The 23,033-nt window shown below is 41.6% G+C and overlaps 3 protein-coding genes across 3 annotated transcripts in view; all 3 read right to left on the bottom strand.

Moving 5' to 3' along the window:
* The window catches only part of LYRM4 (LYR motif containing 4), a 216,065-nt gene that overhangs the window by 87,320 nt on the left and 105,712 nt on the right, over positions 1-23,033 (bottom strand). The gene's annotated exons all lie outside the window — the stretch shown is intronic.
* Positions 3,108-9,145, bottom strand: LOC142243160 (uncharacterized). Its single transcript, XM_075314792.1, has 2 exons — positions 4,865-9,145; positions 3,108-3,381 (listed from the first exon to the last, which is right to left on the bottom strand). Exon 1 carries the CDS (start codon positions 9,143-9,145, stop codon positions 5,129-5,131), a length of 4,017 nt encoding a protein of 1,338 aa, XP_075170907.1. The 3' UTR covers positions 3,108-3,381; positions 4,865-5,128.
* On the bottom strand, positions 9,147-11,503 carry LOC142243161 (uncharacterized). Its single transcript, XM_075314793.1, has 8 exons — positions 11,312-11,503; positions 11,036-11,096; positions 10,819-10,935; positions 10,636-10,728; positions 10,452-10,550; positions 10,209-10,316; positions 10,046-10,129; positions 9,147-9,882 (listed from the first exon to the last, which is right to left on the bottom strand). Exons 2-8 carry the CDS (start codon positions 11,094-11,096, stop codon positions 9,152-9,154), a joined length of 1,293 nt encoding a protein of 430 aa, XP_075170908.1. The 5' UTR covers positions 11,312-11,503; the 3' UTR covers positions 9,147-9,151.

Here is a 23,033-nt window from a genome sequence, read left to right as displayed (position 1 = left end):
TAAAGGCTCGACTACATGAACAGATCATTTTTGGAATTATGTGGTCGTAACTTCTGACTAGAAAACGATATCTGACAAGTGTTTATACTGGACAAGAATTAGGAATGAAATGGTTGGTGGCCATCGTTACATCATAACATTATGCATTGTGTTAACACAGTCAGATAAACCCTTTTAGGACTTGAATTTTCATTCCTCCTTTTTGTCGGTCAAATCGTTAAACGAGAAACATTAATAGTAATCAAATTTGAAAAAGGTCGAAAACTATTTTTTTTTGCGCTGCTAAACAATTTCACGACTAATGAGCGAACGTTGACACATTCTTCAGTTGCTCTTCCTATTCACATTACACAATTATTGTGAATGATGGGTTGTTGGGGTTAGAATTTGACAGCTTTTATCGGTTTGTGTAAATGGCCATTACAAGTGTTAACATTGTGCTGCAAAATCTTGAGACCAACAATCAAATACATTTTAATCCACAATCCTAAAAATATGCTATTTCCATTTTCACTTTGTCACCTAAAATACTGCAGTTTTATATCAATAGGATCTTGACAACTGAAAGTGAATTTTCTTTCTCACTGAGAAAACATTCATTGTAATACTTTTGTTGTGCAGCAATATCATTGAATCTTTTATAGAACTCTGCTCAGCAAAGAAAATCTCTAAATTGCTTAGCAAAGAATAGACTTTGCTTCTATTATTATTCATACATCTGGATTGACTTGAAAAGTCCATGAATCTGCTGTCACTCGGCACTGGAGCATGATGTTCATAGGGATGTCCCAACAAGAGAACCCCTTTTCTTTTTTTGCAGTCTCCTCAATGGAGAGAATATTTCCTGGTGCAGGACAGCCCCTTTCTTCTGGCGGACTACCTGATAGTAATCTGATTGCCTCTAGGTAGGCTGCTCAAAGTCCTAGTACTGCGTAGTGATGAGCGAATACTAAATATTTGGGTTCGGATTATTAGTACCAAACACATAGTAGTATTCCAGTATTCATCACGACTAACAAACCTAATGCGAGTCAATGGGGAACTTGAGCCTATTTCTAGGAAATCTTTAAGAAAAATGCTTGGACCACCTGAAAGTAATCTGATTGCCTCTAGCTAGGCTGCTGAAAGTCCTAGTAATGAGTAGTGATGAGTGAATACTAAATATTTGGGTTCAGATAATTCGTACTGAATACCTAGTACTATTCCAAAGAGGAGGGGAGCCAGCACTGCTTATGAATGGCATGCAACAATGAAAAAATAAAAAGTGTAATATTCACAAATTCATTCCTACTGTAACAATTCAATGAGATTTTTTGCAAATGATTGATCAATGATTTGAGCCCCCTTGCCACGTCACGGCAAATCACTATAGGGGGGTCCCTACACTATGTTATAAATTATTATCGTACCATAAGGTCTCATATAATGAGCAGGACCATGTACTGGCACCTGGGCTGCCTTTATTCGCAGTTGTCAGTCCTTCCAGCATGGGAGCGGTTCAGACATGTCTCGGGTAAGTGGTATTCTTATATGGTCCTGCTCATTATATGAGACCATATGGTACGATAATAATTTATAACATAGTGTAGGGACCCCCCTATAGAGATTTGCCGTGACGGGGCAGGGGGGCTCAAATCATTGATCAATCATTTGCAAAAAATCTCATTGAATTGTTACAGTAGGAATGAATTTGTGAAAATTACACTTTTTATTTTTTCATTGTTGCATGCCATTCATAAGCAGTGCTGGCTCCCCTCCTCTTTGCATTTACCTAGTACTATTCCAGTATTCATCATGAATAATGAATCTAAAGCAAGTCAATGGGGAACTTGAGTCTATTTCTGTGAAATCTTCAACAAAAATGCTCAGAATAATCCGAACCCAAATATTTATTTATTTATATTTATTCGCTCATCACTAGTAATAAGCTATAACCATAGGGTGAAGCTGAAATTTCACTAGGAATATAACTGAAACGTCAACTGCAAACCCTGGAGACCTTCAGAGCAACAATGACCTTTTTCTAGAATACTGCTCTGACCATATGATAATACTCCCAACAATACATAAAAAGTGGTCATTCTAATTGAACAACCTGTTCAATTTACACTTTGTGATGGCAAGAGTTCAATGGTTGGAATCCAGGAACATGTTTGCCGGTTGGCGGTAGTTTCATAGCCTGTTTACACAGCAGACCGCTTTTAAGGCACACTGTAAAGGATCAGTTCAGTGTGCATAGACCACAATTGTGCTCAGCATCGCAGATCATTACACAGGGTGACGCCTTGCCAAGAATGACACTTTGTGCTAATCAAAAGGTGATTGCACCCAAAATTTTAGTCTTGCTCACTCGTCGGGTGATTGGCAGCTTGTATAGACTCTATGATTATTTTGAAACGAGCGTTCATTGGACTGCTTATTCACCATAATCGTGCATCTTTAAGACACAATTTGATTTTTGAAATAACATCCAATTAGACTTTTAATTTAGAGATAATAAAAAAAAAAAATCACCAGCTATAGGCCACTATGTTGTCCCAATGACAATACATACTGGTTTGCTGAGCTTTCTCAAATAAAGATATGAGTAGTAGTGTGCATTACACATGATCCATCAAAAGTAATCTGACAGGTGCCCCGCCCCTATCAAAATGTGTCAAAGTTGTGCTGTAGCACGCCCCTTATCTATCAAAGTGTATCAAAATGTGTTTTCTTTTATTGATTCGTGATATATTTATTGGATTTTGATAAATCTTGGTGTTGTAATTCACACTCTATAATATTAGTTCATAGGACTAATATTATAGAGTGTGTATTACAGCATACAATTAACATTTGATTGGGCATATTATGTATATGGCCAATTATACTATTACCCGTCCGGTGCTATTAATTAGCTTTTATAAGTCCCCGAGTATAATGTTATACTGTTTGTATAAAAGATAGACATTAATATTATCTACCATTATTCACACTGTGTATTTTGGTTTTGATCGGGCATATTATGTATATGGCCAATTATACTATTACCCCGTCCTGTGCTAGTAATGAGTTTTTTATAACTCCTCGAGTATAAAGTTATACTGTTTGCATAAAAGACAGACACATTAAAAGTTTAAATTCTTTATTGATCAAAATGTCAATTGCAATCAGTAAAATGTCAGAGGATTACAATCAATACTGTATTAAAACAGAACAATATAAAAGTATTACAAGCAATAGTATAATACACTATTTAATAAAATACAAATATATATTAATTCTCTTACATAATAATTTATTACATTACATTTCAGCATTCTGGCTGTTACATTGTGAGCCACATTGATTGTAGTATCGGGAGAGTCCTTTTTTTAGGCATCAAACTTGCTTGTGTGATACCTAATGGAGAATGTAGAGATTGAATTGGTCGGCGGGGTGTGGATAGAGTCTGAGGTTTAGATACACCACTAGCTTCATTGATAGGCAATTTCAATCCGTCTAAAACCGCTCTAGTAGTGGGATTACCCACAATGGTCGACGGTATATTTAACTCGGCCAATGCCTGCATAAACGTATTCCAGCCCTGGGGTAAATTTCTGTTAGTCAAGGCATGACTCTGTGTTGTATTACGCACTAAATCCAACATGTTCGTGCCCGGTATTACAGAGCCTTTGAAAATAAACTCGCTTTTATCATTCCATGTTGCAATATTTTTGTTCTGCAGCAGTCTGTTTAGTAAAAATTCAGCATTCTTTTTATATCGCTGGTTTACATGACTTACAATTTCAATAACAGTTTTGTTTTCATCAGGGTCTGGATTTGACATTTGCCGATGATCAGACTCAGGAGTGTTAATGATCTTTAAAGTTGATAGTTCCATCGCATCATGTTTAGCATGAACCAAGTATCTCTGTAGTACCTCGCTATATTTTTTAATTTTCACGTCGTCAGGTATGTCACGACGCTGTAAAATGTCACTAATTTCATCATCAAGGCGGCGAATGACATTCTGCCGTATGTTGGTTGTAACAGGGGGACTTAGTTTGATTAGATCTTGTTTGGGGACTAGATACATTTTCTCCGTATGCTGCATTATTTGCCCGTGAGTAGACTTGTTATTATCGGGATTGCAAACCCTAAAAGAGGACCTATAAACCCGCCGGTCTGGTTTAGTAGACGTTTCTTTTTCTTTATGGGCTGTGATTTATCACTCAGGGTTCTTATAGCTTTACGCCACTTTTTTAGTATATTTTTTTGACGCTCTTTCAGAGGAATTCGGCCTTTTAAGATGTTTAATGCAATCTCTCCAATGGCGATAATTAAATCACGCTTTGCATTGCATAAAATAGATTTTCTGACAGCAGGAGTTGCCTTCACTAGCGTTTTTAAGAGAGCCCAGTTACGACGGATTCTCTCAGACATCTTTACAACACTGCGTACACAGCATAGAATGTCTGATTTATTGTAAAATTCACTTTTTAGAAGTATTTTTCTTTTGAATATACACAGCTGGCAAAGCTGGTGGAAACAAGCCTGTCCTTAAGCGCAGATCCTCAGGGGTATTGGCTCTCAAGTCTAACAGCAAATACCCATAAGGCTCCCGTGTGGCGTCCTCAAAAGCTTCTAAGAAGAAGCGTGTTTTTCCGGGGTACATTTGGCGAGCTAAAGTTACAATTTGTAATTTATCTCGAGGGTTATTAAAAAGTACCATGTACTTTGTGTTCAAATTTATCGTGCGACTTTTCTTGCCCTGACAAAATATGTTTTGTACCAGGTAGAAAATGCTGAGGTTTCTATGGTGCACATACTTGGTAAATGCTTTTTCTATCTCACAGTTATCACTAGCACTCTCCATGAGGTCATCAACAATAGTCAAATTTACCTTGTCAGGCGGGAATAAATTATCATCTACGAATGTATGCGGCAGACCCTCCACAAATCTGATGTTGGGAAAAGAGAGAGAAATTTCGTCATATAATTTTTGCCAGCACGAATAAAACCAAACAATATTATCTGGTTTGTGCGAAAAATGAGTATCAATATTATGTAATAACTGTTTTACAAAATAACTTTTTCCAGAATTAGACGGCCCTGCTAGAATACATGAGAATGGGTGCTGCAGTCTTGGGTCCATCTTGAGTCACAACTAATAGCCAAAGGGTAGGGTGGTAAAATTGTCTAACAGTCGCCGCTTTGTATAAACACACTTTTGTGTTTTGCGCAATGGCCTCGTCTCAATGTCCCAGTACTTTTTATTTCTCACAATACCCGGTTGTTCAATGATAATGCGTCTCTGTGTTTCTGAGTCAGAATTACGCTGGTAGTCCAGAACTAGATCTTTTAGACTGTTGAAATTAATAGACTGCGTGTTAGCAACATTTAGTGTTATACCCTTCACTTTTAAGACAGTTTTACCAGTGTTGAGTTTGTAGCCGTAGGTTTTTGGTCCCGCAGATACAAATTCAGTGATGTACGTGTCATCAGGTATCTCACTGGTCAATTCCCCCAGGTAATCACCTAAAGTCGGGTTCCACTCACCAGCTTTCTGCACAAAAATTACTGAATCTGTGTCATGATAAAGACATCTTTCCTGCAACCTGTCCAGCAGAGAATACAGCTCTAGTCGGGCATACGCCGTTGTAAAACAGGCGATAAAAATGTTTGTGTTTTTGTTGACGGTGTGGTGTCCTTTTACATATTTCCAATTGATGGTGGCTGTTTCATCATCAATAAAATGAACCATTGAGATGTCATAGTACGGTAGAAACACACGCTGAAAAAGCTCATCAGGGTCGCTAACAATGCTGGTACATGGTAAATTAGATCTCTGTGCAAACTTGCCCCATAAAGAATTTAAGAACAATTTAGAGATCTGTCTCTTAGCCGGATTCACCCCTATATTTTCAGGGCGTAATTGTACACCTTCTCTCTCTAGAAAGGAGTCAATGTATTGCTGTTTCTTGGCGTCATCAGTGCACCAGCTGGGATAGCCGGAAGCCTCCTGCTTATCCCTAAGATGTAATTTAATGTATGGGGCAAACAAATCATCGCTGGTTTCAGGAAAATGCCAGATTTCATAGATGTGCGCTATCCTATACCCTTTTTCTATGGCCATCTCAAGTTCTATAGTGCACCATGTACCGGTCAGCGATCGCTCCTCGTCAGTATGACCACAAACCCCTGTCTGTGAATTTACAGCGCATGTGTGGCAAAGAATAAACATTAATTTTTTATTGAGTTTTACCGGCAAAACAGGAAAAAATAAATCTCTTGGAGGGTAGACCTTGACTTTGGCAATACCAAAGTATTTTTTAATGAACCCAAAATTCTCGTAGATAATGTGCGGATGACCTACAGGGTAGGTTTTAGTTTTGTTTACAAAAGGGTACAGACTTGTGAAATCATAGTAATGTAATGTCTCCCCATCTTTCAGACTGTGATAGAGTTTAATGGCATTAGTCCGACCCCCATAAAGCGCGTCGCGGGGGTCTAAGGGTGTAGGGAAATCCATTTGGTGAAGAAATGTTTGAAGGTTAGAATCTTTTTCAACCATTTCATTCCACTCATGTTCCCACATCAATCTCAGTGTGTACCCACAGCACTGCAAGTAACGCTTTTTAGCTAGAAAGGCGTAATATAATTGACCGTAGGATGTGTTTGTGACCTTGTTGGTATCATTTTCATTATAACACACAGGGCAGCCGTGGTAAAAACATCCCTGAAATTCAAAGGCTATGTGTTGATTGTTAACATAGGCATACCCGTCTAAAAAATATTTACCGACTTGTTTTTCACCACCTCTCAAAGCATGCTGAATGGTAATGTTCTCTGTGTGTGCTACAAACATGAGCCACTGTATAGCGGGGGACGAGAAACGCTTTTTTGTTTTGTGATAATTATCACCGGGTAAAATGGCGATGGTATGTTTAGGAAGAAATTTAAACCTGTACATTGACATGCATACAGATGCCAAGGTGATGAGCTGAAACGGATCAACGCATCTGGACACTTCAATTTTTTTCTTTTCTCGCTTACAGTATATTTTAACATTTTTTCTCGTCATGTCCATAACACGTTCCCTATAGAGTTCACACGAGCGCCTCAGAATCTCAACATCTTGCTTGCAATAAGATTTTAGTTCCGTCTTAAAGTCAAAAGTTGTGTTTGTGTGGCCCTCATACCATTCTATAAATTCAGTTTTCTCACTAGCTGTCATATACTCCACACCGTAATATTTTACAGGTGGTAGGGGACCTACATAGTTTTGATTTTCCTCGGTGTTAAAAAAGTGTGGAAAATGTCCTTTTGAGCCTGAAAACCCCATAGCCTGCGGTAGTTTACTAAGCTTCATGGGAATGAAATTGAGCGAGTCTATGAATCTTATTCCCAAATCAGGCAGCATCACACACAAGAGACGACCACCTTGCGCTATCAGCTTCACTTGTAGTTTTTCAGATATCAACTCCTTAACAATAAAGTATGCATCGTATCTGCCGGCATTGTGCGCTATACACGTATAGCCTGAAAATTTACCGCTGGTTAGAAACTGAACAAAGTCATGAGTGCATGTTTTACCTTCAAACTCCCAGGAAGGGTGTCCATACAGCGTTGTTGCATAAATGTAATTTGGGATGTGCGTGCCTGTCTCCTGCATGCATTCAAAGTCATAAAACATATATCGATCTGTCTCGCCCTTTGGTACATACGGCCGCATGTAGCAAAGATGAGCATCAAATTTATTTAGACGAATGCCGCAAACACTGCAACGCAATCCTCTACATTTATGCTCGGTCTCACTATTTCTGGGCACAAAATGGTGACATTCATCACAGAATGTTTTAAGTCTGCAAAAAGCTGGATTAACTGCAGCTAGTTGTGTGTGTTGGACTAAGCACTCGCTTGAGCGACAATACAGCCGACAGACAGGACACCGGGGTTGTTCTGCACCAGGGCTCTCCACACAACCCTCTCTTTGACAAGCTTTACAAAAATACTGACAAGAATGGTTATACTTGTGGTGATACATTGAGTTGCACCTCTCACAAAAGTAAGATTCGCCAATAAAGCCCTTCATATTCTTTATACCATAGTAGTGATTATCATGATGCAGTATGAAAACAGTTTTGGCCCCAGATGAATTACCTGTGTCAAAGTAACGCCAATCACCCCGGCTATAGTACAGCACTTTTATGTTGACGTTCAGATGTTTTTCAAAACTCACAATATCACTAAAGCTTACTAGGTGATTCTCAGGGATATTTAGCGCTGCTTGTACGGCTTTAGCACGATTCAGCAAAATTGTATCACCAACATCACTGTCAGCAATCAGTGCACACACACTAGCGGCAAAGCACAGATTTGTGTTGTAATTGTTAAAGTCGTACAGCCAGCGTCTCTTTTGTTTAAGTATTTGGGTGCTTGCTATGGATTTTAATCGGCGTTTCACGCCGCCCCTTCGGTTTTTAATTATTGTTACGACTAATTTCAGGGTGTTGGATGCTATGCATTCTGCATTACTTTGCAGTGTGCGAGCAACAGCGTTTAAAAACGTTTCAGAGCTAAAATTCTCACGACTTTGTTTTGTAGTAAAAATGGGATCTAACGTGTCACCTCCTTCAAGTCTTAACTGAATAAAGTCACCAGGCTCAATGTCTCTGATGATTCTGTCCAGTAATGATTGAATGCCCTCATGGACAACATTCAGGGCCTCTTCAAATGATTGTATACGATCTAAATTTACAAATTTGAAATGATCGGTATACATGAGGGCATTGAAATTGCAGAGTTGTCTTTGGTGATGATAAAAATGTTGTAAAACATCAGCATTAACGGTCCGCACATTATCGTCACCACCAAATACAACAGAATCATCATTTACATTTTCACCCTGTGTTTCAAGATGGGTGCTGCTTTGAGCATTTGGAGACACATTGGGGCTAATGCCACCAGGAACATCTTGAGTGTGTAGAGATGGACTCTGTGCATGTATCAGTATCTGTGGATTTTGTGTAGTTATAGAGCTGCGAGCTGCCACCCGTCGTCTTCTATCTGCTAGTGAGCGTTTCGATCTAGCCATCAGCGCTAGAGCCCTTTTAATTACTCGCAATCTATAAGACCTCTGTGGTCCTATTTTGGGCAATTTCGGCAGCCCATAACCAACCATGCCTAGTCACAGCAAATTATTTTTATTAGATTGTGATGATACAATAGCATGTTCTCTATTGAATGCATATAGTTCTGCGATAATGTCAGGTGTTGGGCATGCATTTATCAATCTTTCATACGTTTCACAGAAATATTTTAGTTTGTTCTGGTAGATTTTGCTTTGGACGTACTGACCAGACATAGCGTGAAGCATGTTTTCCTGTTCATCAGACCACACAGGTTTCACTGTGCAAGCTGGTGTAGAGTCAACTCTCTGCTTTTTACTTTTACTCGGTACTGAATGTGCTCGCCTCCTCTTCAAAGGATTCACGATATTAAAATCATGACACACATTCTTACCGTCAGCTAACTGGTCAATTTCTCTATCGAGTGCTTCACGAGCAGCTTGTGCCTGGTCAATCGTGGGAATGATCTGTGTTGCTGACACTCCACAACCAGTCTGTGTCAAGTCAATCATGGTCATGGTCTGCGGCGTGATGGTGGGTAGTGGTATCGTAGCTGTCTTGATTGAACGTGGCTTGTATTTACGTGTTGTCGGTTTTGGCCATCTCTCTCCATGATGCTTGGCTGGCACAGCACTTCCTTCTTGGCGTACCACAGAAAATGGGGATATGGGGCGTGTTCTCGCAGATCCATATGCTGTCTGTAGTGTGAACTGTGCTGCAGCGATGTTTCCGTCATGCTCAGCTAGAGGCTGTAGAGTAGAAGTTGTTTGTTTCTGGACACTTTGTGTGGCTAAAAGAAAAGAGTAACAGTTGTGTCAGATATACCTGAATCATTGTGTAACATTGTTTTAAGGCCCTGTCACACACACACACAGATACAACTGTGTGTGTGACAGGGCCTTTATAAAGCCTGCATAGAAAAAATAAATAAATAAATCTAAATATATACTTACATGTGCTAGGAAGTGTCTGGGTAGTTGACAACTTGGGTGTATTCTCTTTGGAGAATATGAGTTTCCTACCACTCAGTTTACGGTCTGTGAATAAAATATAACCATTAACCTGTGGTACAAATGCATTTCTTCTGCACGCTGTTTTTCATATACTCATCATCACCTTTCCTATTCGCTGTCTTCAGGTGTAGCGGCTTGCCCTGTTTCTTAGGTGTTTTAGAAAGCTGCCGACTTCCAGTCATGTAGGCCGCTTGACGCATCTTACCATCACCTGTATAAGAGTTCATTTTTAGTTGCATGTGTAAATACATATGAGCAAAAGCAAATTTTCAAAGAGAGCCATACATATGCGCAAAAGCAATTTTTCAAAGAGACGCTGGCTTTTCTATAATAGAAGAGAGATTACCTTTTCTATCTTCATTTAGCACACAATCTGGCAATGTCGGGGTAATAGCCGGTATAGAAACATCACCATCTCCAATAATGTAGCCCGGTTGCACAACATCTGTATAAGAACTAGTATTTACTTTCATGTCTAAATACATGTTTAAATTACGTTTAAATATATATATAATGTATATGCAACTTACTGGCTATAGATTGCAGAAAATTAATTTGGCTTGTTTCTCCTGTATTCATAAATTTTACAAATGCCGGATCAATTTCAATCTGCATGAAGTCATCTTAAACAAGAATGAAATAATATAAAAATAATGTACAATCAAAACCTTAATCACTATATGCTGACTTTTCTATAATAAAAGAGATGTTACCTTCTCTATCCTCATTCATCATACATTCTGAATTTGCCGGGGTATTAGGCGGTACAGAAACACCCGTATTCATAGCTTCTAAAAAAGCATCGTCATCACGGTAATCCATGAATTCACCTTAAGCAGGAATGAAATAATATGAAAATAATGTGCAAAACATAGGAAATTATTAAATATAATAACTATTAAATATATAACTATTAAATATAATGCCTACCCCATTGTTGCGCATCTGGGAGAATATCACCGAATTGATCCACACTATTTTGGGCGTCCATCTAAAATATTAGGTCTGTGTGAATTTTCTATAGTATTTGATACATATTTATATCGAGGACAAATACAGATAATAGCGTGTATAATAAATAAGCTACATTCTATAACTTAACAAATATATCTATTATTGTTATAAATAAACATAGTCACTATTAAATACACTATTTAGATTTAATACCAGCAAAAGCATATTAGATGTTAAAAGTTAAATACTTACAGCTTATAGAATCTTTGAAGTTTTCTTGAATGCGTCGAGAGAGAGAGTGTCGGTCAGTCGCTGATAGTAGCCAGGACACTTAGTTTTGACAAGTGCTCTTGCTCTGTATTTAAAGCTGTACAGAGATAACACATCTACCGTTTACGCCCTTAAGAACTGACCAGTTACGCACGTTTGCTGTATCAGCATTAAATAAATATATTACTAAGCAAAAAAAAAAAAGAAAAAGAAAAGAAAAAAGAACACATATTGATACACGAATTTTGAGATATATACACACACACATTATATATATATATATATATATATATATATATATATATATATATATATATATATATATATATATATACAGGCCAATAAATATATCACTAAGCAATAACTGTATATATATATATATATATATATATATATATATATATATATATATGCAACCCAATAAATATATCACTAAGCAATAATAGAGAACACATTTTGATACACTTTGATAGATACACAACACACTTAAAGGATGATGTCTGGGCATTGTGAAAAGATATTACAAAAACAGTACTACAATCCTAAAAATATTGGTTCTTTTGGAGGTGTTGCAAGTTTATATAGAGGAATTCGTAACCACAATATTACAAAGAAAGATGTGCTTAATTGGTTGGCTAATCAAGATACATATTCTTTACACAAGCCAGTCAGAAAAAAAATTTTGACCAATAAAATAATCGTGGCAAACATCGACTCCCAGTGGCAAGCCGATCTTGTCAGTATGACTGATTATTCAAGAGAAAATAATAATATAAGATACATTCTAACAGTTATTGATATCCTATCGAAATATGCATGGTGCGTGGCCTTATCAAACAAGACAGGAACAAGTGTTGCCAGATCACTCGAATTAATATTTGAAAATGATCAGCGGATACCAAGGAAGTTACAGACGGATCAGGGGCGCGAGTTTATGAATAACGCCGTGAAGCGCGTGTGTAATATACATAACATTCATCTTTTTTTTACTAACAATACAGTAAAGGCCGCCGTGGTGGAGAGATTTAATCGAACACTTAAGTCGAAAATCTGGCGATATTTTACGAAGAATAATACCTTTAGATATATTGATATTTTACCTGATTTGGTGTATAGCTATAATCATTCGTATCACACTGCAATTCGTTGTAGACCCATTGATGTGACCAAACATAACTCGTTACAAATCTGGAGAAATATTTACGCTTCTAGTAACGCTGCTAAGCCTATTAAACCTTCTTTAAAAATTGGCGATCATGTAAGAGTGTCACGCTATAAAGGCATTTTCGCTAAGGGTTATGAACAAACCTACACCGATGAGATATTTGTTATTACAGCCATCAATGTCAAATTTCAAAAACCTCTCTATAAAATTGCTGATTTGAGCGGTGAAGATGTACAGGGCTCGTTTTATAAAGAAGAGCTGCAAAAAATAGCAATGGATGAGAATCGCATCTACAGAATCGAAAAAATTTTGAGACGCAAGCGTAAGAGCGGTGAGAGACTGGTATTAGTTAAGTGGCTTGGTTTTCCTTCAAAGTTTAACAGTTGGATTAAAGAAGATCAGCTGACAGACATCTAAATCATGGAGGCGGAATCATTTTATATAACATTACCAAGCAATGCATCTTCTAGAATATATCCTGAGAACACAATATCATCTTATACCACCAAATTGGCAAAGCCTGTACACCTTTCTGGACCCTTTGAAGTTGCGCTCACCGAGATTCAATACCCGCATACATGGTATACGTTTGAGCAGAATGATGGAAATTTCTTTATAGGGAAGCGTGGTGAAGTTTTGAAGGAGTTCTATTTGAAACCGGGATTTTATTCAAACATCGCTGAACTCATAAGAGCCATTAATGAGCGTATTGATGCATTGAAGGTAGCACCCGATGGTTTTAAACTAAGATACGACGATGTGAAGAGAACTGTTACCATGTCGGATTCACCGACTATACATTTTGCACCAGGGCAGAAACTCTCGCATATTTTAGGACTACCACCCTATATTGAGGCCTCTGTAGATAATGCACATCTGGAAAGGAAAAAGACGTATGCAGATATAAAAGATGGGTTTTATACATTATATGTGTACACAGATATAATACAACACCAACTTGTGGGGGATAGTTATGTTCAGCTTCTGCGAACAGCGCAGGTAACGGGAAAGAGTGGCGAACTAACCACTCTCCAATACACAAGGCCCGATTATGTACCGCTTTGCAAGCAACATTTTGATTCTGTGACGATCTCTATATTATCAGATCAGGGTGTGCCTGTTAAATTCAAATACGGCAAGGTAATTATTCGATTACACTTTCGACCGAGAAAGGGCTAACACAGTAAAATGGTGTCTCAAAGGGTGTATGGCGAGCCAGCAATTTATGCAAGGTATTATATGGCTCAAACGGGCCATGGTTTAGAGGGCTTTCGCGGTGATGCGCACATGTATGGCGGGGGTCTTGCAGGTATTTTTAGAGGCCTTTTTAGGCGAGCCGTACCGTTGTTCAGGAAAGGTATAGAATTAGTAAAACCGCACGTAAAGACAGCTGTCAGAAACATAGCTAAAGATGCGGTCACATCCCTCTCAACAGCCGTAATGAATCGGATAAACACGGACCCGCAGGAGGGCTCTGGAATTATTTATGTTGCTAAAAAACAGCAGAAAAGAAAAAGGCAGGCTCGTTATTCACAACCCCCTATGCTCATGGTTAAAAATACTACCAAGAGACGAAACCGCCAGAAAAGGGTGAGACGCTCTCTCGGTGACATCTTCTAATCGCTTATCATGGCTTTCATACATGAAGCATCGATCGAGTGTGCAAAATCCGAACTGGATATTTTTGACCTCCCTCCAACACAGACAAGTATAGAGAAATCGCTTTTTGTAGAAGTTCAACCTATTGCGGCTCTGTCAGACAATGCACCCTTGGAATTTTTTATATCGGGCAGCGGTGAATATTATTATGATCTAAACAATACGCTGCTGTACATAAATTGCCGCATCGTCAAACAAGATAATACAGCTATCGGCGCTGACGCCAGAGTATCTTTTATAAATTACCCCCTCGCTACGCTCTTTAATCAGGTTGACATCACTCTGGGCGATCGCCTTATCTCACAGTCGGATAACCTCTACAGTTATAGAGCGTACATTGAAACGCTTTTAAATTACAGCTCACAAACATTATCATCGCAATTTACTGCTGGATTGTTCTATAAAGACACTGCAGGACATCATAATGATCGGACCTTGGATGGCGCAAATGCTGGTTTTGTCAAAAGAGCCTTTATATCAGCCAACTCTAAACCTGTAGATCTCATGGGGCCAATTTTTGGAGATATATTTAATCAACCAAAGCTCATACTTAACGGTCTTGACCTCAAGATCAAGTTGTCAAGAAATAAGGATAGTTTTTGTTTGATGTCCGCTGATGCTGAGCAATATAAAGTGCAAATCTCACACGCTGCTCTGTATGTAAAACGAGTGCAGGTCTCTCCAGCTGTACGAATAGGCCACAGTCAGGCCCTACTAGCTGCCACCGCCAAATACGCTATTGATAGGGCCTGCATGAAAGTATACAGTATACCGGCTGGTACACGTATTTCAAACCACGAGAACCTCTTCTTAGGCCAAATTCCTTCAACAGTAATATTAGGATTTGTAGATAATGAAGCATTTAGTGGCTCATATAATAAAAATCCTTTGTGCTTTGCTCATTTCAACATAAGCCAGACAGCAATTTATGTCGATGGCCAACAAATACCAGCACGGCCATACCAACCTAATTTCAATGTTGATTTAGCCGTTCGAGAGTTTATGTCGTTAGCCCAGATTTCTGGGAAACAAAGGTCCGATTCTGCTTTGGCAATAGACCGTGAAGAATTTATGGATGGATTCACATTATTTGCGTTTGATTTATCCCCCGATCAAGAGCCCGGTGGTCATTTCTCGCTTGTGAAAACCGGTAACCTACGCGCTGAAGTGCGATTTGCGGTAGCTACACCACATACTGTAAATATGATCGTATATGCTCTCAGCTCAACTATACTTGAAATCAACAACAGAAGAGAAGTATTATTTGATTATATCTAATTATGAATACCCTGCAACTCACAAATCTGCTGAAGTCCGATCGTTATACAGAACGTATATTTGCTGGTGTGTTTCCGTGTGATTTGCTACCGTCATATAGAGTGAATCAGAGACCCGCTGCTTACATCGTGAACACAGACACCGCCAGTCAAAGCGGCCGTCATTGGATATTAATTGTACTCTGCGATGATAAGAAGGCAATATTCTTTGATAGTTATGGCTACCCGCCTTGTTCCATAATTTTTCCTGCTGAGTTTGTAAGCTTCTTAAACAGAAACGCTGAACTATATTGTTATCAAAATAATAAATTACAATCAACATATTCACGTGTTTGCGGGCAGTACTGCGTTTACATTTTGTACCATTTAGCACGGGGTAAATCATTCGATAAAATATTACAATGCTTTACTACTGATTCAAACAGTAATGACCGTATAGTATCTGCTTTTGTAAAAGCTAAATTATCTAATCACACTGACTTTTCAATTTGTCTACATAAGCAGTTTTGCATAGCTCTTTGCAACCATTGATGAGCCTGTAGTATGGTATCTCTCAACACAGCTGTATGGTCATTTGTATGTAAGCAAAATTAAGCTAGTTAAGCAGCCTGGCACAGTATTGTATGGTCAGCAATATAGCTTTACAGAAGATGATATTTGACCCTATAAGCATAAATGATGTGTTCTAATGCTCTCATGATATTCTGTAAATGTATCAGATTGTTCTGTGACTGAGCCATTGAAAATGTATTTGGTTTTTATCTAAAATGTAATTGCTTTTTGGTCTCAATAAACTTTTTAAACTTTTAATGTGTCTGTCTTTTATACAAACAGTATAACTTTATACTCGGTGACTTATAAAACATGATTAATAGTCCAGGTCAGGTAATAGTGGGATTGAGCATGTACATAATATACCCAATCAAAATCAAATACACACTTGAATGATAGTAGATAATATTATATTAGCTAATATTACACTAGCAGAATAATATTATTATAGTAACTAATATTATACAAGCTCAATTACACTAGCAGCGTTTTGATATTGAAACAATAAATATATCAGTAGCAGAATAATATTATTATAGTAACTAATATTATACAGGCTCAATTACGCTAGCAGAGTTTTGATATAAAACAATAAATATATCACTGGCAATAAAAGAGAACACATGTCATGACGCATTACAGATTACTGTTTCAAAAAATCCTGACATATTATACATTGTGAAATACACTAGTAGAGTTAAATACAACTCTAATAGGATATAATAGCAATATTCTATTAACTAATAGTGTGTATGCTATCCTGTTTTTCCTCTTTGCACACACTGCAGTTTCTGACCCTGTTAATTGTGACATGTAATCTCTGGACACAGCCATGGACAGCATTTCAGGCTTATCATTTCTTGTTAGTTGTGGTCATCACACAGGCTAAAAGCAGTTAATCAAACTCACACACTAATGTATGGTCATTCACATTTTTGCTAGATGTGGGCACACGCAAGATAAAGGGACTTAATCAGAGTGACACACGATCCTATGCTCAGCACTGTAGTTTCTAAAGAATATGCTATTTGAAACTTTTAAGCCCAAATGTAGAAAAGCGCTTTATAAGCAGTTCTCTACACCGTCTATTCAACTGCTGGTGTTAATTGTAAGCTGTAATACACACTCTATAATATCAGTCCTATGAACTAATATTATAGAGTGTGAATTACACCACCAAGATTTATCAAAAGCCAATAAATATATCACGAATATAGATTGTGAATTACAACACCAAGATTTATCAAAATCCAATAAATATATCACGAATCAATAAAAGAAAACACATTTTGATACACTTTGATAGATAAGGGGCGTGCTACAGCACAACTTTGACACATTTTGATAGGGGCGGGGCACCTGTCAGATTACTTTTGATGGATCATGTGTAATGCACACTACTGATATGATTATTAAATAGATCATATACTGTATACTTTAGTGACCAAATACTTGTAAAATTGTAGATAGAATTGACAGATAGCTCATCCACCTATCAAACATGCACTGCAATGTCAGTGCGCACAAAATAATAGTCTATTACACGCTGCTTACCGACCTCTTAAGCTTGTGTACCAGTCTGAACTTTAGCTTTACTCATTCACTCAATTAGTTGATCACTCAACACTCATGTCGCTGCCAGCAAATAAGTGGGAGACGTGCTGGACACAAACAAAGCAATCAATTAGAGGATGTGGGATTGTAGAAGGGAAGCAGCGGAGCAGGAGTGTATTTATATATATACCGTGTACAACTCGTACCTATATAAAGCAATGTAAAAGCTATCTTATTCATCACAAGTGGGAGCTGTGATATAAAGCATTCATTGTTTGATATGTCACCTCGGATCACTGCTCGAGGAAGGACTCCAATCCATTAATAACCGCCCCCCTCAATGTCAGTCTAATGAATTTTCAGAGACATGCAGCAGAATATCTTACAGCTATTCTCAACCATCTGTCCCTTTTCCCTCTCTGCTGCAATATGAATTTGCAAGAGTTGTAATGTAATACATTGTGCTGTATGCCACTGCACGTTTGCTAATGCCGACATATCAATTTAACCTATCAAGAGTCACAACTTCTTTACGGCCGTGCTGGGCAGACAGCAGTCATGCTCTGTTGTAAAGGACGTCTGTCTCCTCTATCTCCTACAGCCCGGACGCCAAGATGATTTTCCTTATAATTTAAAACTCCTTGTAGAGGCCACAGAGAAATGGAATAGTGGGTTGTAAACCGTACAATAAGAAGCCAAGTGAATGTGAGCAGTTTTATGTCCGGGTACATTGGCAATTCAATTTGTATGTTAATACGAACCAGGGCTACGTCTAATCCAAAAAGTCACCAGGGAGGTCTTACAATGAGGGTTTTCAAGTCTTTTAATTATTAGGTTTTGGAGTTTTAATCTCATCTATGTCAATAGTTAGGAAACAAACTGGAAAATAACCTGCTGCTGCTTAACTGTTACATTGTAGTCTGAGCACTTTCTAACACAATAGATATGACCTATAGCCAGGGCTGTATTTTGCCTTCATGCTGCCCTAGGCACTTTAAGTGGTCGCGCCCCTTAGTGACACCGTAACACTGAGTTTTCGCACACAACATCTGTTTAAGGCAGATCTACTCTGTAAAACACTTGAAAAAGTATCAATGAGAAACGAAGGGCACTACCCCCCCAATGGGGATCACCACAGGCACATCAAAACATAGCATGAGTATAAAATATTCCCACCACACCGTGCCCACTTATGTACTGTGACTGTCACACTGCCCTCCCTTATAAATTATACCCACCACACCTTCCTCAATTATGAAATATGATCTGCACATTGACCTCACATCATGCTGCCCCCTCCTCACAATGTCCCATGCATGCTGCCCCCTCCTCACAATGTCCCATGCATGCTGCCCCCTTCCTCACAATGTCCCATGCATGCTGCCCCCTCCTCACAATGTCCCATGCATGCTGCCCCCTCCTCACAATGTCCCATGCATGCTGCCCCCTCCTCACAGTGTCCCATGCATGCTGCCCCCTCCTCACAGTGTCCCATGCATGCTGCCCCCTCCTCACAATGTCCCATGCATTCTGCCCCCTCCTCACAATGTCCCATGCATTCTGCCCCCTCCTCCCAATGTCTCATGCACGCTGCCCCTCCTCACAGTGTCCCATGCATGCTGCCCCCTCCTCACAATGTCCCATGCATGCTGCCCCCTCCTCACAATGTCCCATGCATGCTGCCCCCTCCTCACAATGTCCCATGCATGCTGCCCCCTCCTCACAGTGTCCCATGCATGCTGCCCCCTCCTCACAGTGTCCCATGCATGCTGCCCCCTCCTCACAATGTCCCATGCATTCTGCCCCCTCCTCACAATGTCCCATGCATTCTGCCCCCTCCTCCCAATGTCTCATGCACGCTGCCCCTCCTCACAGTGTCCCATGCATGCTGCCCCCTCCTCACAGTGTCTCATGCATGCTGCCCCCTCCTCACAGTGTCCCATGCATGCTGCCCCCTCCTCACAGTGTCCCATGCATGCTGCCCCCTCCTCACAATGTCCCATGCATTCTGCCCCCTCCTCCCAATGTCCCATGCATGCTGCCCCCTCCTCACAGTGTCCCATGCATGCTGCCCCCTCCTCACAATGTCCCATGCATTCTGCCCCCTCCTCCCAATGTCCCATGCATGCTGCCCCCTCCTCCCAATGTCCCATGCATGCTGCTCCCTCCTCACAATGCCTCATACATGCTGCCCCCTCCTCACAGTGTCCCATGCATGCTGCTCCCTCCTCACAATGTCCTATGCATGCTGTCCCCTCCTCACAATGTCCCATGCATGCTGCTCCCTCCTCACAATGTCCCATGCATGCTGCTCCCTCCTCACAATGTCCCATGCATGCTTCCCCCTCCTCACAATGTCCCATGCATGCTTCCCCGTCCTCACAATGTCCCATGCATGCTGCCCCCTCCTCACAATGTCCCATGCATGCTGCCCCCTCCTCACAATGTCCCATGCATGCTGCCCCCTCCTCACAATGTCCCATGCATGCTGCCCCCTCCTCACAATGTCCCATGCATGCTTCCCCCTCCTCACAATGTCCCATGCATGCTTCCTCCTCCTCACAGTGTCCCATGCATGCTGCTCCCTCCTCGCAATGTCCCATGCATGCTGCCCCCTCCTCACAATGTCCCATGCATGCTGCCCCCTCCTCACAGTGTCCCATGCATGCTGCCCCTCCTCACAATGTCCCATGCATGCTGCTCCCTCCTCACAGTTTCCCATGCATGCTGTTCCCTCCTCACAATGTCCCATGCATGCTGCCCCTCTCCATGAGCTCCTAATGCTGCCTTCCTCTTTTCCATAATGACACCTCCATGCTGCCCCATTCATCATACTAAGACCACCACACTAACGTTTATGCTGAGACACCCCTCCCACACACACACACACACACTACCCCTCTGTTGATATTGACTCCCCTACATTGCTCCACTCCATACTGAGCCCACACATGCTGCCCCTTCTTTATAATGAGCTCCCAATGCTGCCCCCCTCTCATTCTGAGTCCTTACACTCCCCCCCCCATCGATTTTATTATTGCACTATCCCTCAACCCTTGTCCTCTGTCTCTAGGATTGGCCCCTCTCTCCCATTCCCCCAGCAGCAGCCGCTCTCCCCCGCCTTCACCAGCAGCCTCTCCCCCAGCATCAGCCTCTCTCTCCCCAGCCCCCCAGCATCAACCTCTCTCCCCCCAGCATCAGCCTCTCTCCTCCCAGCCTCCCCCAGCATCAGCCTCCCTCAGCATCAGCTTAACTCCTCCGAGCCTCCCACAGCATCAGCCTCTCCCAGCATCAGCCTCCCTCAGCATCAGCCTCTTTCCTCCCAGCCTCCCCCAGCATCAGCCTCTCTCCTCCCAGCCTCTCCCAGCATCAGCCTCTCTCCTCCCAGCCTCCCCCAGCATCAGCCTCTCTCCTCCCAGCCTCCCCCAGCATCAGCCTCCCTCAGCATCAGCCTCCCTCCTCCCAGCCTCCCTCAGCATCAGCCTCCCTCCTCCCAGCCTCCCCCAGCATCAGCCTCTCTCCCCCCAGCCTCCCCTCCTCCCAGCCTCCCCCAGCATCAGCCTCCCCCAGCATCAGCCTCCCTCCCCCCAGCCTCCCCCAGCATCAGCCTCCCTCCCCCCAGCCTCCCCCAGCATCAGCCTCCCTCCTCCCAGCCTCCCCCAGCATCAGCCTCCCTCCTCCCAGCCTCCCCCAGCATCAGCCTCCCTCCTCCCAGCCTCCCCCAGCATCTGCCTCCCTCCTCCCAGCCTCCCCCAGCATCAGCCTCCCTCAGCATCAGCCTCCTCCAGCATCAGCCTCCCCCCTCCCAGCCTCCCCCAGCATCAGCCTCCCCCAGCATCAGCCTCCCCCCTCCTAGCCTCCCCCAGCATCAGCCTCCCTCCTCCCAGCCTCCCCCAGCATCAGCCTCCCTCCTCCCAGCCTCCCCCAGCATCAGCCTCCCCCCTCCTAGCCTCCCCCAGCATCAGCCTCCCCCCTCCCAGCCTCCCCCAGTATCAGCCTCCCTCCTCCCAGCCTCCCCCAGCACCAGCCTCCCTCCTCCCAGCCTCCCCCAGCATCAGCCTCCCTCAGCATCAGCCTCTCTCCTCCCAGCCTCCCCCAGCGTCAGCCTCCCCCCTCCCAGCCTTCCGCAACATCAGCCTCCCCCAGCATCAGACTCTCCTCCCAGCCTCCCCCAGTATCAGCTTCTCTTCCCCCAAGTCTCCCCCAGTATCAGCCTCTCTCCTCCCACCCCATACGCAGATCTCCAGTCTGCATTAGAGACACCCCCACGCTCCTTATGAATCTTCAGCTCTGCGAGCACTTACCTGCTCCAGGGCCCGCCGTCATCTTCCTGGCTCACGTGAGTATCCTCTTCTGACACCGGCTTCCATCGCGGCGTCCTCTGCGGCGTCCTGCTGTGAGCTCTGCATGTGAAATCCACACAGCATTGGACGCAACACAGAGGAAGGAGCTGATTGGCGCGCCTGTGACCCCGGAAGTGCAGGCGCCGGCAGTTCCGGGGTCAATCAGCTCTCTGTGCCCGGCTGCCGCAGTTTGTCTGCATTCGCGTCTTAATTGACGTGGATACAAATAAATAAAGGTGCGCCTCTCCCCCCTCCGAAAATACAGCGGATTTAATGAATGTGTAAAAAAAAAAAAAAAAAAAAAATAAATAAATTTTTTTTTTTTTTTTACTGCTAGAAGGTGCCGCCCCCCTGCATCCTGCCGCCCTAGGCACGGGACCACGGGTGCCTAATGGTAAATACGGCCCTGCCTATAGCAGGCAAAATGGATATATTTGATCTCTAGAGTAAAGAAATATTGCAGAAGAGACACAAAAGCTATGGTTCTTGCAGCTGTTTTATGACAATTTTCCGTCTTAAAATCCGAAAAAGAACATCAGGAAACTGCATTATTAGCGATTCCTCAATATAAATCTGTTCACTCAATTGCTACCTTTAAAAGACAAGTAAAGGAAATACGTCACAACACTTTACATTTATAAAGACGTCCTGCTCAAAAAATTGAGTAAAATAACTTGTAAAAATCCCTGCGCTACTCTGATTCTGCCGCTCTTTTCTGTGTTGCGTTGCGTCGCTCCATTGCACAGATATTCACATGTGTTGCTTTTGGAGTGCAGAATGTGAAATCTCTCCTTGCTGTGGAACTGGGTGTTTCTTCTAACTTTTTACTCCTCGGCAGCATCTGAAACTGACAGACTGATAGATCAACTGACGAGCTGTGATTGTCAGCATTTGGGAGAGAGTGAAGAAAGCACAAGCGCCCAGAGACAACTCTGAAGAAACACTCAGTTGACCTACAATCAGAGATTTCACAAACTGTGCTCCAAAATCAAAAAAATGTTAATATCTGTGCAATGTAGTGATGCAGTGCAGAATCAGGGGAGCTCAGGGACTTTTACAAGGTATATAAAGGGGTTGTCCAGGACTTTAAAATGGCTTGCCAATCCTTAGAATAGGCCATCGATGTCTTATCAATAGGGGTGTAACCCTGGCGC

This window comes from Anomaloglossus baeobatrachus, chromosome 6 (genome assembly GCF_048569485.1).
Source record: "Anomaloglossus baeobatrachus isolate aAnoBae1 chromosome 6, aAnoBae1.hap1, whole genome shotgun sequence".
NCBI lineage: Eukaryota > Metazoa > Chordata > Amphibia > Anura > Aromobatidae > Anomaloglossus > Anomaloglossus baeobatrachus.
The sequence above is the reverse complement of the archived record's forward strand: the minus strand, read 5'-3'. Positions and strand labels throughout refer to the sequence as shown.